Source organism: Phasianus colchicus, chromosome Z (assembly GCF_987193195.1).
Source record: "Phasianus colchicus chromosome Z, bPhaCol1.hap1.1, whole genome shotgun sequence".
In the NCBI taxonomy this organism is placed as follows: Eukaryota; Metazoa; Chordata; class Aves; order Galliformes; family Phasianidae; genus Phasianus; species Phasianus colchicus.
Genome location: NC_143476.1, coordinates 69,743,034 through 69,758,714, shown reverse-complemented (window position 1 = coordinate 69,758,714; position 15,681 = coordinate 69,743,034). Strand labels below are relative to the sequence as shown.

The following is a 15,681-nucleotide window of genomic DNA, read 5'->3' as shown; positions in this document are numbered from 1 at the left end:
AAAAATACTTCACTTGCATAGACTTTGGAACACAAACAGAAGAAAAGTCATGAAGTCATATTTCATATGAGAAATGTATTTTATATAAATTTGTGTAAGGCTTTGTGTTGCAAGGTTAGTTCAATGAAGAAGTGTTGGAATGTTTATGACAATTCAGGAAAAACTGCATTTCATCTGACCTTTTTTGTGAGTGTGAGATCAAATGGATTTTGAACCAGTACCTGATTAACTCATATAATATGAGTTAATATAATATATGAGTATAATATAAACATTGCACTAAACATGCATAAAATACTGTCAGTGTTTTAATAGCACCTACACTTGCTTTCCCTAATTGTAAAATGATTATACAGTCTGCGTGGTAGTAGAGAATAGTTTGTTGCTGTCTTCTTCTCTTTCATTGTCTAGGCAGTATAGATATTTAATAATGTAATTTAGAATACATTCAACAATCTAAACCTCCACGCTAGCTCTGAATGAACTAACAGTGTTTTATAATAATAATTTGAAACCTTATGATATGCAATCGATACACTGTCACATGTTGCAATTAAATCTAGTCTCGTTAAAAAAAAAATAAAATTTTAAAAAAATGTAGAAATGTGTTCTTGGAAGCTTTGAAAAAAAAACAAACTTAGAAATAAGAATGTAAAGAATAGTGAAAGAAATAAAAATACACTAAAACACAGTGCTATTAAGAAAAAATCTAAATAAAGTTGCAATAGTTACTTCAAGGAAGTACATGAATGAGGATTGTTGCATTCAACCCCAGTATTCCTTGTGTAGATATTAGTTAATTAAAGAGAACTCTGTTAGTAGCTGATGGAAAGAAATGTAAAGTTCTTAGCTGGCAGAGGCTTCAGCAGAGCTGATGAAGAAGTGGAGAAGGGTGCAAACCTATGGCTAGGTTTTGATAAATAGAGGACAAGGCCACTTTCTACGTGATCTGGATAAAACACTTAAACAAAGGTGAAAAAGGCAGAACCCAAGTGACACCAGAAGCTGTGATCCAGCATTACAAGTGTGCCAGAGGCCAAGGGAACACTGGTGAGGAGCACTCAGTATTAGTCATATTCTCTCCATCAGCAAACTATCAAGAATTTGGAAAGGTCTCTCAGCAAAACTGCTCAGTACCTCAGTAAGGGGAAAAAAAAAAAAAAAAAGATTCTAGTCTGCTAATGCTTTTAGCACTGCTGGCATTACCTTTACCTAGCTGAGGGAATATGCTTGCAGATCTTCTGACAGTATAACAAATAATCATTGCTTAGCCAAAAAAAAAACCCCAAATCCAACACCTCGCTCCCAAACAAAACCAAAGAAAAACACATCAAAACTCAAATATAAATGCAGCATGTACAGCTGTTTACATGCCTAGGTATGGTATTCCCAAGTAAGGTTGGTTTCATAAGGTAAGGTCTATAGTTCAGAGGAAAAAATGAAGCAAAAAAAATCTGTATCAATTTTGCTGCTAGCTTTTCCTTTGTCATTTTCATGGCTTAGCATTAGTTGACTTGGGCTTAGCAAAGATGACAACAACAACAGCAAATCAATATCATTAATACTAAGGAAGAATTAATGTCTTATCTGAGTTCACAATAACAGAAGTCATTGTCATCCAGTAACAAATTCTCCTCTAGTTTTATGTACACCTTGTATGCTGCACAGTAGAAGTTTTCTAGTTGGAGGAATTGGCTGCCATTGCAAAAAATATGCTCCAAATATTTCAGGTGCATAAATAGATATGAATGTGCCGGCATCTAAGGACAAAAGCCATTGCTGCTTTGTTTCAGGTGGACATTTCACACCACTTCCCGTTGTCATGTTCATCTGTTATTGGACATTGGCTCAAATCCTTACAGTTTTCAAAGACACTGATAATCTGTTTTGTTCTTCCTGTCATACAAGCCCAAACCCCAGATTTTTCTTCCCAATTCTTCCTTCTCATAGTCTTTTGCCTCTTAAAAGGCTGCGCCTCGTGAGATTTCAGATTTCAAGTCCAGCACAGAAGGCTGGGCACATGTTCCCTTGTGTATTACTCTGGGAAGAGTTTTCACCTCCCATCTGCCATAGCAGGAGGGTTCAGACACTGAAGTCTGCCCATCTGTGCTAACACCACTGCCATTACAGAGGAACATTTAGAAGCACCTGCTCTCTAAAATCATCCAGAGCCTCTCTTCATCGTCTTCACATCAGACCTTGTCAATTCTGGTATGATTCAAATTTGTTGTTGTGCTGCATGACATCTCGCAAGCTGGAAACAACCTCAGTGAAACTGAGACATAAGATATGGCAATGACCTGCACAGATAAGACATCTCATTTCCTGAAGACCGCTACCGGAATCAGACATAGTGCATTGACCAAATTGCCATCCCAGATGAAAGAAGTACGTCATTTTTCCGTGATTTTGTTCCATTTATTTGCGCAATTTCTGCCCGTACCTTGCTGCCCCTTTTTTCCTTCATCAGTTCAGCATCATCTCTTTCAACTACTGTGCATTTTTTAGGGCTAGAACTCATGCATTTCCTTCTTCAGAGTAAGAGAGTTAGGCTTAGAGAAATGCAGTATTTTAAATCCAGCCTTTCACTTGTTAATGTCCTGCTAACCTCAGATCTTTCTGTGGAATGACTATCTTATTAAAAATAAACAAATAAATAAATTCAAGAATTCTATGACTTTCTCCTCATTTACTGTCCTGCTTACGTCACCACTAATGAAGTTACCTGGAAGTGCTTATAAATTGGCTGCAGAGACCTGTTTGTGTAAATCCTGGATTTAGACACACACTGAGACTTTCCCACTGCAAAAGTAAATTGGCTGGAGAAGTTATGAGAGGCAGAACTGTTCTGGAGCCACACGCACATCAGGGAATTGTTAGAGACTCAGGTATTCTAGAGCGTATATAAACCACTTCAGTACTACCTTTCCATAGCTGTAACCTCATTGTTATCAACACAAAAATTAAACTTAAAAGTAAAATTAAAACTGAATAACATTGTACTCATGTTTGCTTTAAGATATACAACACATGCTTTCAAAATAATTCTGCTGTTTAAATGATTAATTCTACGCAGAACTAGAAACAAAAGATATCTGTCAAGAGTTATCAATCTCAGAGAGCAAAATGCCCAAAGGCAAGAAGATATTGCATGAACCCTCCGAAGATCAATGGGTTATTTATTCTAACAAGGACATGATGCCTTAGACCAGCTTTGTAATAGGTTCTGATGCCATGTTTTGGTTTCATTACTTGCAAAAAAACAAAAACAAAAACGTGTGAGGAAACAAAATTATTTAAACATTACATTGAAGTCTTAAGAAGGGCATCATAATTCTTAGGAAAGTCATAAGCTCTTCTGCAGCTTTATGCATTTTTTTGAGCACACTAAAAATTAAGTGATGCATTTCCCAAAGCAAAGCATTTTCCATCAGAGAAATACTATTTTCTTTTGTCCTCAGCAGTGCTGTCAGTAATCCATTGGGGTCTGCTAGCTGACTGGCATTTTATCTGTGCTACAGAAGGAAAACAACACCAACCTTTACCCTAGTGTACCACCAGAGCCCCATCACACAGGCATCTGCTTGTTTTCCAGCAGCTGGTGGGGAATAGAAAGATACAAAGGCCAGGCATCTTTGCTGGAAGGGGCATACATGAAGAAAGCTGCAGCAATAAATGTTCCAGACTCATAGCTGCTGCAAAAGGGTAAGTGTGGAAGTGGTGCAGATCATCTGGAACTTGTGAAGGGAGCAGGGGAACACCAGGACTCTGATGCTTTGCTTACAGAAGCACTTCCTGACCTTGGGCCATCATTGGGTTGCATAACTCTTTTATAAAATAGGAATGAGAACATGCATGCTTGAAAGATGGAAATAGAAGGAGCCCATGGGAAACTTCCCGCTGACTGCAGTGTTGCACAATCAGGTGCTATTCAACTGCATGTAGAGCAGGAACACGAAAATGGCAGAGAGGGGCTGTTAAAAATAAATCCATGACGGCAGGACAGGACAGACTGTTTTCAGCCAGCTTTGCATATTGGTTACATATCCTCTCAGCTACGTTTTCAAAACACACAAAAAAATCTGTTCTGCAACTGGGGCTTTACAACATGTTTGTTAACCAATAATTATTGCACACACTAAATATATCTTAGGGGCTTGACTCTGTTGGTCTTGCCTAGCCACTGCTTCCGAGGAGTTCTGCCCCAGCAGCAAGAGTATTAGAAGGCTTTAGCATCTACACGCTGATATTTTCAACAACAAAACTTAAACAGTTAAAGAATCAGCTTTATTTAACTTTTATCATGCTGTTTCTGAGTGCCCAGTGCAGATACTGTATCTCCATGTCTGTGCCAAAACCAAAATTTTTCATCTCCATTAGCCTAATTAATCAAATGGAGTTAAATTATAATTGGTTAGCATTAAGTGCAGCTGTTAAAAAACCCGTCTGGTTGATTCTGATCTCTCTTCCTAGGAAGACAGTTAAGGATAGGTATGAACTCTGCAATTTGTAATATAACTGACATCTAAAGGGGACGATTTCTGTGATTTAATTTAACATTGTGATGCAGTGCCTGAGTTTCTGTTGCAGAGGCTGTGAGCCAGAAGCAAGACGCAGCTGTGGTGAGCTATGAACAGGCACTTCTGGAGAGGCCGACCTTCCAGCATGAGCATAGTAACTACGTTACTACATACATACATACGTACATGACCCTTCCTTTAATGGAAAAGTTTGCCATTCCTAGTTCTGTTTTACAATTTGACTTTTGTTACTAGCTACCTAGCTGTAGGTTGCTTTAAATCCAGCTCATGGTGGTTTTGTTATCTGTAGCAAGTAGCTCCAGCTTCGGCTGTTTTTATGTTGGATTGCAGCTATACACATGTTTATAGTCAAGTAACCCTGCTCCCTTCCAGTGTGGACTTTAGTCAACAACTCCATTGGGATAAAAGCAGCATTACACGCAGGCAGTACTTTTCACTTTGGAAAACCAGCTCTTCATTCTAACAGCACAGATGCTTGTTTTCGTGCTCTCCAGGGCTGTTTCCCTGTTTGAATTTAATTCCTCACAGAGTATTCGGGATGGTTCAGGCTGCACAGAGGCTGTCCCACCCCACTCTGTGGCCATCTCGCTCTCTCCTGTGAAGACCAGTGAAACAAGAAGGTGTCACACACAGAGCAGTTTGTAAATGCAGGATGGCTCCACAGCACTTAGGTTTGAAGAACTGTATGACCTAAATTTCTTACAGAATTACTTTCTGAAAATATCTTAAACTGCCAACATTGATGCTTTTGGTTCTCCCTACGGCGTCCACCCCAAACTGATAGGCTTTGCTAAAAAAAATCTTGCAACCTGATACAGAGGTTTACCCCCAGGCCTCTCTGTCTCTTTGTGGCCAGTGGTGCCCGCTGGGCTGGATTGAGTTGCAGACACCTGCCTCAGCGGGGGACCAGCCCCACACACTGGGACAAGTTCTCTCTCCTCATTCTCCTCACAGTAAAAGCACAGCATTAGGACAACAAACAGCTTCTGTGCAACAGTTACTAACAAAGAAAAAAAAAAAAAAAAGAAATCGGAGTGGCGCAGTATTCCTCATTTCACACCTGAAAATCAGCCCCACAAGTCCTGATTGTCATAGAACAAGCTTTTCCTTTTTTGGGAAACACAGACTGGTGAGGGAGGGATGAGTAAGAAGGGAACAAGGATAGAAAAAAGGAAAAAAGTCCAAAGCACTGTTATAATATTTGATCATTTTCTCTTCAGCAGGCAAACCTCCAGTGTTTCTCAGACTGATATGTAACAGTCAGCCAGAAGGGGAGGAGCAGAGGGAGATGCCACTTGAGCTGGCAGGCCAGCAGCTCTTTAAATAGAAAAGCTTTCAGGGAACTCGGGGCTGGCGCTTGCTGCACAAATCTCATTACAGCCATTTCCACCCAGAACAGCCTCCATCTCATAGCTGCGGTAATCAAAAAGCCCCTGAAGGAATGGGAGGGGAACAAGGGGGAAAAGTGGGACTCAGCAGGCCTAGGCCCAAACGCTCGCCTCCCCAGGCAGCGCTGCAAGGCGAGGCCCCGGGGGAGGCAGTACCTGTGAGTCAGCTCCTCTGCTTCCTCTGGGTCCACGGCTTCTTCCTCCTCCTCTTCTTCCTCCTCTTCTTCTTCCTCCTCTTCTTCATCCTCTATTAAGGAGGAGGTCTCAGATGCCCGATCACACTCTGCACCACAGTATCCCTCCATGTTCTTTCTCGCTCAGGCTCTCGTCGTTGATTTTTACCCCCAACCCTGTCCTCCCCAGGGTTGCCTGAAGCAACTGTCATCCCCAGCAGCTCTCACTTCTCCTGACTCAGGGCAGTCTTTAAATAGACAGCAGCAAAGTTGCAGCACTGTCGCTGCTGGTCCCACCCCAGGTCTTAGCACCAACCGGGTGCCAGGGCACATGGCACAGCCCCATATAGCCTATTCGAGTTCTGTTAGGATTATTGAATTGGAAGCTCTTGATAACATGTGGTTCTCCAATATAAATCTGAGCCTATTAATTAGAAGTCCCGCTAGAAGACTAGAGAGTTCTTCAAATCCTAGTTAAGGCATAACAGGTTCTGACATCATGTAAGATGGAAAGTGACGAGCGAACTCAGTGCCACAAACTAGTACCCAAAACCACCCCTATAATACAAGAGCTGAACTAAAGCATCTTTTAGTTCAAGGAGATGTTAGCATCTTGCATACATTATGAAACCTTGGTCAGCATTGGAAAACAGACCTCCTACTAAAAGCCTCCCAGCAGAAGCATTCCTGACAGGGGGCGTAATGAAGGGTTTTGTTATGAAATTGTGGCAAAACAATTCCAAAACTATTTATATTGTGGAACTTTATTTGAAATTTTCTATCAAAAGTTACAGTTCAACACACACCAAATATCACATTTACTTGATATTGTTCCAGTTGTCTGGCACTTCCACAAAAAGTAGTGCTGCTCTTGTTTGCCTTGACAAAGAATATGACAGCATGACATATGATGAAATTTGTTCCCTGAACATCTCAGAAATCATCTTTTTAATATATGAAAGTAGTGCCACTTTCTGTGCACTATGCCAGATATCCACTTACCCAATTAGCTTCTTTCATTATAAGGTAAACTAAGTCATATGGCATTAATGGTGCTGCTACTACCACTGTAATTTAAGTTCCAGGGGAGTTTTGTGACATGCTTGTCCTGGTATTTGGCAAAACTACCATCTAGTTTTTATAATTTTGGTTATGAATATAGTTTATTAGAAGTAAATGAACTGAAGAAAAACACACTGGATTACTTGTAAAAACATAGGTAATCTCAAGCTTTTGTAAAAACGATTAATAAGATGGGTCAATTTTTATAAAGTTGCATGGCGGTTTCAGGAAAAAACTTGTTTCAACCATAAAGCAGTAATTTAAGGCTTTTTTTTTTTTCCTATAAATGTTTTGAATGTAAAACCTTAAGAGATGGTCATTTATAGTTCGATGCCTCACATCCAGCTTACTTAAAATCCATTTTTGCTGAATTTGAACATACTGTCCCTTCTTAATTATACTATTTTGAGAGTTTACATTTTGTAGAAAAAAGAGATGCGCAGAGCTTTTTTAAAAAAATGAGCAGCATCCCCCTTACTCCAATCTACAGACCATCTTTGAATCTAGTGATCACCCTTTTCTAAAAAAATTTAGTAGTTTTACATAAAACATGGCAAAATGAAATACTTCACCCATTACACCACTTGATAAAAATGAGGGATGATGCAGGGAACATCCACATAGAGGGAGAACATTTTAGATGACTGACAAAGTCAGATTAAAACTGAAAGCCTGTTAAAAGGAAACTGTCTCAAGAAGCAAGACAAAATATCAGATAGATCAGATCATGATTAAATATGAGCAGAAAGTAAACTTCCAGCAGGCAAACAGTTTACTGTTTCTAGAACTTCTAAATTGTAAGACTTCAAATAAACTAGAACCTAAGCTTTGTGCAAGAAAAAATAATGCATGCTATTTTGAATTGTAAGGGCGTTCACAGTCTTGTTAGAAGTGGCAACAGATGAAAATTGTACCCATACATAGACACAGAACAAAATACCCGTAGAAAATTTTTATTTGTAACAGGTGCTTTGACCTTTACATTCATTTCCTTTTCTACTTAATTATAGGAACTATATCAAATGTCCAATACAAAAGAACATAAAACATCAGAGAAAGCTGTATTCTCTAGAAACTTTATTCCACAGGACACTATACAAAATATTAAAAAAAAAAAAGGAAAATATACATTTGACATCAATTAGAAGTACAGCTTTGACAATGAATTGGTCTTCAATAACAAACACATGACAGGCACAAACTGTGCTACAGCAGGTCTAAAAAGTTTCATTACTTTATTGTTTGGAAAAGCTTCAATTTTTAAGATTACTTATTTGAAATCAATTTACAGCAGCCTACAAGTTAACAAACATTTACACAAAATCGAAACAAAATCCCAGCTTAGTGTAGCTATTGTAGGGCAGGGGGTATTTTATGCAGGTTTCGCTACTACTTTGAATTTGTAAACGAAACACTAAAAATCATCTTGCCTGCTATGTGAACATGAATCAATTACATAAACTGAATTATCCTTCTTCAGTTCAACTTTCTTTTAGAACTGTTGATTGAAAATTCCATTTTAGATTACAGTTCTTAATATCCAGAACATTACCAACTGTAATCTAGCTTAATTTTCATAAAGTGTTGCCTTTGTTCTATATAAAAGAAAAATAGAACTGGGAAGTGCCAAACTGAGCAAAAGTGCATACTGCATTAAACAGACAGAAAGCACAAGCTGTCTGCTCATCAAGGTGAGTTTGGGTAGAATGCCTTAAGGATACAGACTCATACATTGTTCAGCTCTGATTTCAGTTATTTCATTGTTAAATTGATGATAACACAGATTATGGAAACAAGTCAGTACATTCCCATACTTTGTTTACAACAGATTTATTCCTGTGGTCTGCTGCTTTAGTCACAACATTCTCTTCCAGAAATCAACAATACAAGTGTTCTCAGAAAACACATCTCTGAGTGAACAACTGCATTAATAAACATCAATAATAAAATATGAAGTCTTTCTTACAAATATATCCTTAACAAAAATATAACAAGAAGAACACATCATAAAATAACAAGGGTGTAACCTGGGTTTTGATACTGTTCTTTATTTCAGCAGGATCCAATATGGAGAAAATGAAAGAAGTTTGTTATCTTCTCTGTATGGTGGCTCTCAAAGGTAATACAAAGCTCAAGTCTTTCTTGTCTCGCAATATCTGCCAAGACTGAGGAAAAAAGTAGAAGGGTTAGAAGGACAAATCATATTTTTCATCAATATTTAAATACCCTTTTAAGCAGTAAGCTTCACATACCCACAAAAATAAATTTGATGTTTTTCTCCTCTAAAGGAGACATTTTTATTTATTTATTTACTTAGGGAAAAATAATCAAAAAGTACACAAAATGCAGAGGACTATTGAGAAAGATACATCCTTTCAAGAAGAGAGCAGATTTGTGTTTCTGGAGACTGCGACAGATGTTCACATTATTTAAGTATTACATTGATTCTCTAACTGCAAAATAATTGTCTTTAAAGCACACATACCAAAACTACTGATAAAGGAAGTTATACTCTGTCATTTGCAGAATCTGTGCCTTTAATGTTATTATTAACATTTTCTTCTGTATTCTTGTGGATTCCAAGACACATCTGTCACATCTTTTAGATCATGAACTTGGGAATAATTGCACTGACCCTGCTATCTTAATGCACAGTTCATTTTACCCACAATGTGCAATGAAAGACACAGGAAAAGATATCACTCAATAGCAGTGAGTCATTATTTACATTACTTTATTTTCCTAAAGAAGATTAAGAATATTTTTTTTATTTTGCATATTTATATGTATATTCTATTTTGTAGGTTTACAAACATGAAGTAGACATGTGTGTAATATATGCATCTATACTAAATGTACTTATAAAGTACACTTTATACACACTACATGATATAAGGACAATCATAAACATCAGAATCAGGCAGGTACAATAACTATCATTTGTTTAGCTATCTTGAAAACCAAAGTGACCAGAAAAATAAAATGGATGCTATTTTTACCTTTAAAAATTCCTCTTTGATGGTATCAAACTTCTGTTTTTCATGTACAGCTCTAGCGGTGTTTGTCCTATCAAAGGGCTCTGCAAGATCAAAGGCAAACATTAAAAGTGTTAAAAAAAAAACAAAAACCTACAGCTATTCTATCTCACAGAGCTAGCAATGAGGAGGAAAAAGAAAAAGTCAACATAACATTTCTTCCCAAGAGGTTTTTAAGCAGCTGATTGCAGCTTCTTTCTCAAATTTATGTTTCTGTGTAATATTAATCCAAAATAGTTTCAAACCCTAAGTACTCTAACATGTAAACCACAAACACTATAAAATCATTATTTCTTGCAAAGCACAATATGTTGATTGTGCTGAACTCATGCATCAGTAATTATCTGTGACTGCTTATTAGTCTGTGATATCAGAATAAGATTTTGTACATGGAAATGTTTTGAGACATGTTAGATTCATCTCATGCAATAGTTTCAGTGAAATGCAGAAAGATATTTAAATCGGTTTTTATGATATGTGATTTTTATGAATGGCTGTAAAAATCTATTCTATAATATCTACTCAGAAGCTAACAACAGATTTTAAAGTTTGCAGCTATCAGACTACAAGTTTATCCTATGTCAGATCAGAGCCAGCCTCAGCTGCTCCAACAGGGACTTGCTGCTGCTAGAGCTGAGCTGTGAATCATGCTGCATGAGCTCTGGAAGATCACAGTTAAGAAAGAAAACCCTGAACAACAGCAGCTGGAAGAGAGGAGTGAGGAAATGGGAGAGAAGCAGCCCTGCAGCCACCACCATCAGCAAAGGAGGAGGGCAGGAGGTGCTCCAGGTGTGGACCAGCAGCTCCCTGCAGCCCAGAGAGGCCCATGGAGGAGCAGGCCATCTACCTGCAGCCCACAGGCACCACATGGAGCAGATCTCCAGTGCAGCCACAGAGGAGCCCACAGTGTAACAGTGTAGCTGAGGCCCAGAGGAGGCACAGCCCACAGATACCCATGCAGGCCGCAGCCCGTGGCGAGCAGCCTGCGGTGGGGCAGGAGGGCTGGGGGCTGCCCGTTGGGGACAGTGCCACAGCAGCTCCTGAGGGTGGGCCCCGTGGGATGGAGCTGTGCCTGGAGAGCTGCTGCCAGTGGGGAACCCACAAAGGATTGGATAGGCATCCCGTGCGAGGGTCCCACATGGAGGAGGGGCAGAAGGTGGCTATGAAGAAGTGCCAGAGATAAAGAGTTATGAACTGACCACAGCCCCTGATGCTGGGGGAGAAGGTAGGAGAAAGTGAATACAGGGAAGGTATCTGTAGTTTCCTTTAAGTTCTCACTGCTCTAGCCTATTATTAATTGGCAATAAATTACAATAATCTTCCCTACACTGCGTCTGTTTGGACCATCATGGTAATTCATGAGTGACTGACTGGTATCCTTATCTCAACTCAAGAATTTTTTTTTCATTGTATTTTCCTCCCTTGCTGCATTGAGAAGGGGGAATGAGAAAGCAGCTGTCTGCTGTCTGGCTACTTAACTTGTATTAAACCACAACAATTGGTTGTGAATTGCTTTTATTCAAATAGGGACATAAGGTAAAATAAAGCACTAAATAGACATCAGAAAGGATTACAATATTGCGTGGACTGGGACTTGAAATTTGGAATATATTCTGGGGCACTGGAGTTTTATTACTGAAACCTATTTAAATCAAATAAATAATTTTAAGCAGTAAATGTTGCATTTGGGAAGTTTCTGTAGGAAGTTTCTTTTCTTCAGACTAGCTATATGAAGTTTTTAATGTATGTTTACAGGGCAGATTTATTTTTCTTTAGAATGCATCAAACAATTCTGATTGAAACAGAAAGCTGTCAATTAAATTAGTGAATTACCTAGTCCTCTAGTACCAAAAGATGTCATTGGTTAGACTGATCTACTGCTACAAAAAATTCCACATCCCTTAGCATATGAAACAGTACAGTACTACTTGTTTGTCTTACATATGATGATAGCTGTTCCTTTAATGCTAGGATCTTTTATGTATTTATTTTGAGCCGAGTCAGATTTTTGTGAATTAACAAGACCACAGCTGTACAATATTCCTTAAGTCACAGGGGGAAAAGGCACTCTTCCTAGACACAGAAAACTGACTCACATCTTCCCTTTATTCTTGCATATTTACTAGATGTCACAGACAAATTCACTCCCTGAAGCACAATACAAATACTTCTGCAATCAGCAACTATTTACACCACTTTGCATTTTCTAACCATCTGTACAGTAAGACTCCATCATAAGTTTACTTTGTTCACACACTGACAATATTAAAAGAAAAAAAATGTAATACAACTTGAACCAATTTTGAGGGAAAGGCTAAAAAAGCATCGTTCTTTCAAATGAAAATATAAATAATCATAAAATTCCAAAACTGCTATAGAACAAGCCTGGAAGAATTATTTCTATTATTATTTTTAATGCGTGTTACGAGAACAAAAGATACAGCGTAGAAAGCTTTCGATCCTTTTTCCCTAAGTGACTGCTAATTGAGTGTCTCATAAAATTACCAGGCTTTGAGCATTTCCAATCTTTTTTTTTTTTTTTTTTTTAAAAAAAAGAGAACATATTATATTGTTTGATATAGACAGGATTTAATCTCAAAACAGAATAATCACCATCAATTTACAGATTCTGATAAGCAATATGCACCAGTAACAGCAGTGTTCTCTCTATCCCTATAGTGGTAATTGCCTGCCAAATTTTAAACTGTCTGAAAAGAGCACCTCAGCTATTTTGTTTCTCAAAAAGCAGATACAAAGTGAGAATCAGTCTCAAGACAGATAAAAATTAAAGCACAATTTTTATCTTTGAGCAAGCCTAAATATATTGCTACACGGAGATTTATAGCAACTTGTATACATAGAGTTCTGTGATCTATCAATAAATACATTTGAAATATTAAAAAAATACACAATGCCAATCAATAAAATGTTAGTCCTGACAAACTTGGAAACCATAATATTTTGACACATTATCTAGCTTTCAAAAGTTTCTCCTCAAATTATAAAGAAGTTTATCCAAATAGTGTCCGTTAAACTAGTTCAGCTCAACAGCTGCTGAAAGTGTGAGGCCTACTTTGAGTAAAAATAAGAAATGCATTTTTTTTCCTTCCAATTTATAAATAAAAACTCAGAATACAATGATTAATCACACTTCTAATGGAAGCACGCCATAACGGGAAGGAATAGGAAATACCAACGACAGATCATTTTGCTGTTTTAGTAGTTCAAATGCAAAATGTAGTCTTTAAAAAGTTATATGCAATCAAGAATGTTTAATACATGTTCTAAAATGGCTGTTTTGTATGCTAATATTCAATTTTCCAACTTTGCAGAAAATGAATGTTATTATTCCACCACACTGAAATGCCATGAAAAAGTTGAAAGCCTGAAACATACAGGCAGCTGCCTTGTAACACTGAGCATCAGCATCATGTGACAGCAGAAGGCACAGCTGCTGAGCATTTCCACCTCCCACATTCAGAACACAGCCTCGGCAATTTCTGCACAACACTATTCCAGATCACTTCAGCTGCACAGATACTCTTGAATTCTCACATTTCTTAACTCTGAGATAGCGAAGTCAAATGTTAAGCCTTCTTCATCGGTTTCAGTGTATTTTACTCTATGACTGTTGGTTTTGTTTTTTTGTTTTCCTTTCATGACTTCTTTTTTCTTTCTTTTTTTTCTTTTTCATTTTTTTCCCAAATATCCACATAAGGGACAGGAATTTCATCACGTGGCTTGACACAGCAATTCATATGATTTACAGCCAAGTTAGTGAGCTCCAACTGCATAACTGACTTCACCTGTAAGTAATCTCTGCACAGAGTACCACAATCACATAAAATTACGCGCACGATGTACGTCCACCCTGCCACAAATCTTGAGGAATGTCTGCATCTAAATCACAGGCCTTCTGCCTTACTGTGCCTATCCCCTTCACTGCAGTCTCTCAACATCTCTGGCCATACTGTTTGGCTCCTATCCAAGCTCCAGTTGTCTTTTTTCCAAAAACTTCAATCTTTGAAGTCCTAATCCCAATAGTCTCCCATTTATTTAAAGCTAGGACCCAAGCCACCTTTCACATTTCAAACCTTTGCTTCTTACCTCTATGTCCTAAACCAGATACTTCTAATTCTACTTCTTCTGCACCCTCATTGCTTTTCAGTCTCCTCTTCAGCAAATTTGCCTTCACCTGCTGCACTCTGACTCTCACTTTTCTTTTTTCATTCATATTCACTGTACTAACGCTTTCCAGTCTGCATGATAGCTCCCAGTCCCCTCCCTACTTTTATTTTCATACTCTGCTCTAACATCACAATCCTGCTCTATTATTTTCACTTTTCCTGGTCTGGGCTTCACCTTCTCCATATAGACTACTGATGACAGTTGAAAGGCAACAAAAGAACAAGAAATAGGTTCTTGCATTGTGCAAATTCCCAGCTTGAACTACAGGTGCTAAGACCAGTGACTCCAAAACATAGCCTGGGTTTCACCTCTAGTTCTGGAGGGTATCATACATTCTCTGTGGAAACTGCACATGCAAAAGTCCATCAAAAATAGTAGCTGCAAGTGGACCATAGTATGCATAATTTACTTACTGCTAAGACATGAAATGCCGAAGTGTTACTAGAACAAATAATTACAGAATCACAGAATGGCCAGGGTTGCAAGGGACCCCAAGGATCATGAATCTCCAACCCCCCTGACACAGGCAGGGCCACCAACTTCCTCATTTAATGCTAGACCAGGTTGTCCAAGGCCCCATCCAATCTGGCCTTGAACTCTTCCAGGGACGGGGCATCCACAACCTCTCTGGGCAGCCTGTTCCAGTACCTCACCACTCTCTCCGTAAAGAATTTCCCCCTGACGTCCAACCTAAATCTCCCTTCCCTCAACTTAAAACCATTTTCCCTCGTCCAGCAGTTATCTACCCTTTCAAAGAGTTGACTTCCCTCCCCTCTGTAGGCTCCCTTTAGGTACTGAAAGGCTGCAATGAGGTCACCCCGCAGCCTTCTTTTCTCTGGGCTGAACAAGCCCAGCTCCCTCAGCCTCTTCTCATAGGGGAGGTGCTCCAGTCCCCTGATCATCTTTGTGGCCCTCCTCTGGACCCTCTTCAACAGCTCCCTGTCTTTTTTGTACTGGGGGCTCCACACTTGGATGCAGTATTCCAGATGGGGCCTCACAAGAGCAGAGTAGAGGGGAACAATCACCTCCCTGTCCCTGCTGGCCACCCCTCTTTTGATGGAGCCCAGGATACCATTTGCCTTCCGAGCTGCAAGGGAACACTGCTGGCTCATATTAAGCTTTTCATCTATCAAGACCCCCAGGTCCTTCTTACAGAGGAATCTGAATATGGTCCACACTGTTTTTTCAGAAGATCAGTCTTGGCAAAACTAAAGACTATTTTTACAGAGCAGCCAAGCATACTACTGTCCATAAAGGCCATTCCTTGTCAAAGCCTTAATCACTGTGCCAAAAG

The 15,681-nt window shown here is 38.8% G+C and overlaps 2 protein-coding genes across 4 annotated transcripts in view; both read right to left on the bottom strand.

The window, feature by feature from the left end:
* Positions 1-6,697, bottom strand: part of CMYA5 (cardiomyopathy associated 5) — a 49,592-nt gene extending 42,895 nt beyond the window's left edge. Inside the window, exon 1 of the mRNA XM_031610185.2 lies at positions 6,086-6,697. Coding sequence (XP_031466045.2) covers positions 6,086-6,234 — 149 coding nt within the window. The 5' untranslated portion in view covers positions 6,235-6,697. The remainder of the gene's footprint in view (positions 1-6,085) is intronic.
* A 1,385-nt stretch (positions 6,698-8,082) lies between these two features.
* TENT2 (terminal nucleotidyltransferase 2) overlaps positions 8,083-15,681 on the bottom strand; it is a 41,424-nt gene continuing 33,825 nt past the window's right edge. For all 3 annotated transcript variants that reach the window (XM_031610183.2, XM_090132676.1, XM_031610184.2), the window contains exons 15-16: positions 10,164-10,243; positions 8,083-9,329 (exon numbers count right to left, since the gene is read on the bottom strand). In XM_031610183.2, the coding sequence (XP_031466043.2) occupies positions 9,255-9,329; positions 10,164-10,243 (155 nt within the window). In that variant the 3' untranslated portion in view covers positions 8,083-9,254. The remainder of the gene's footprint in view (positions 9,330-10,163; positions 10,244-15,681) is intronic.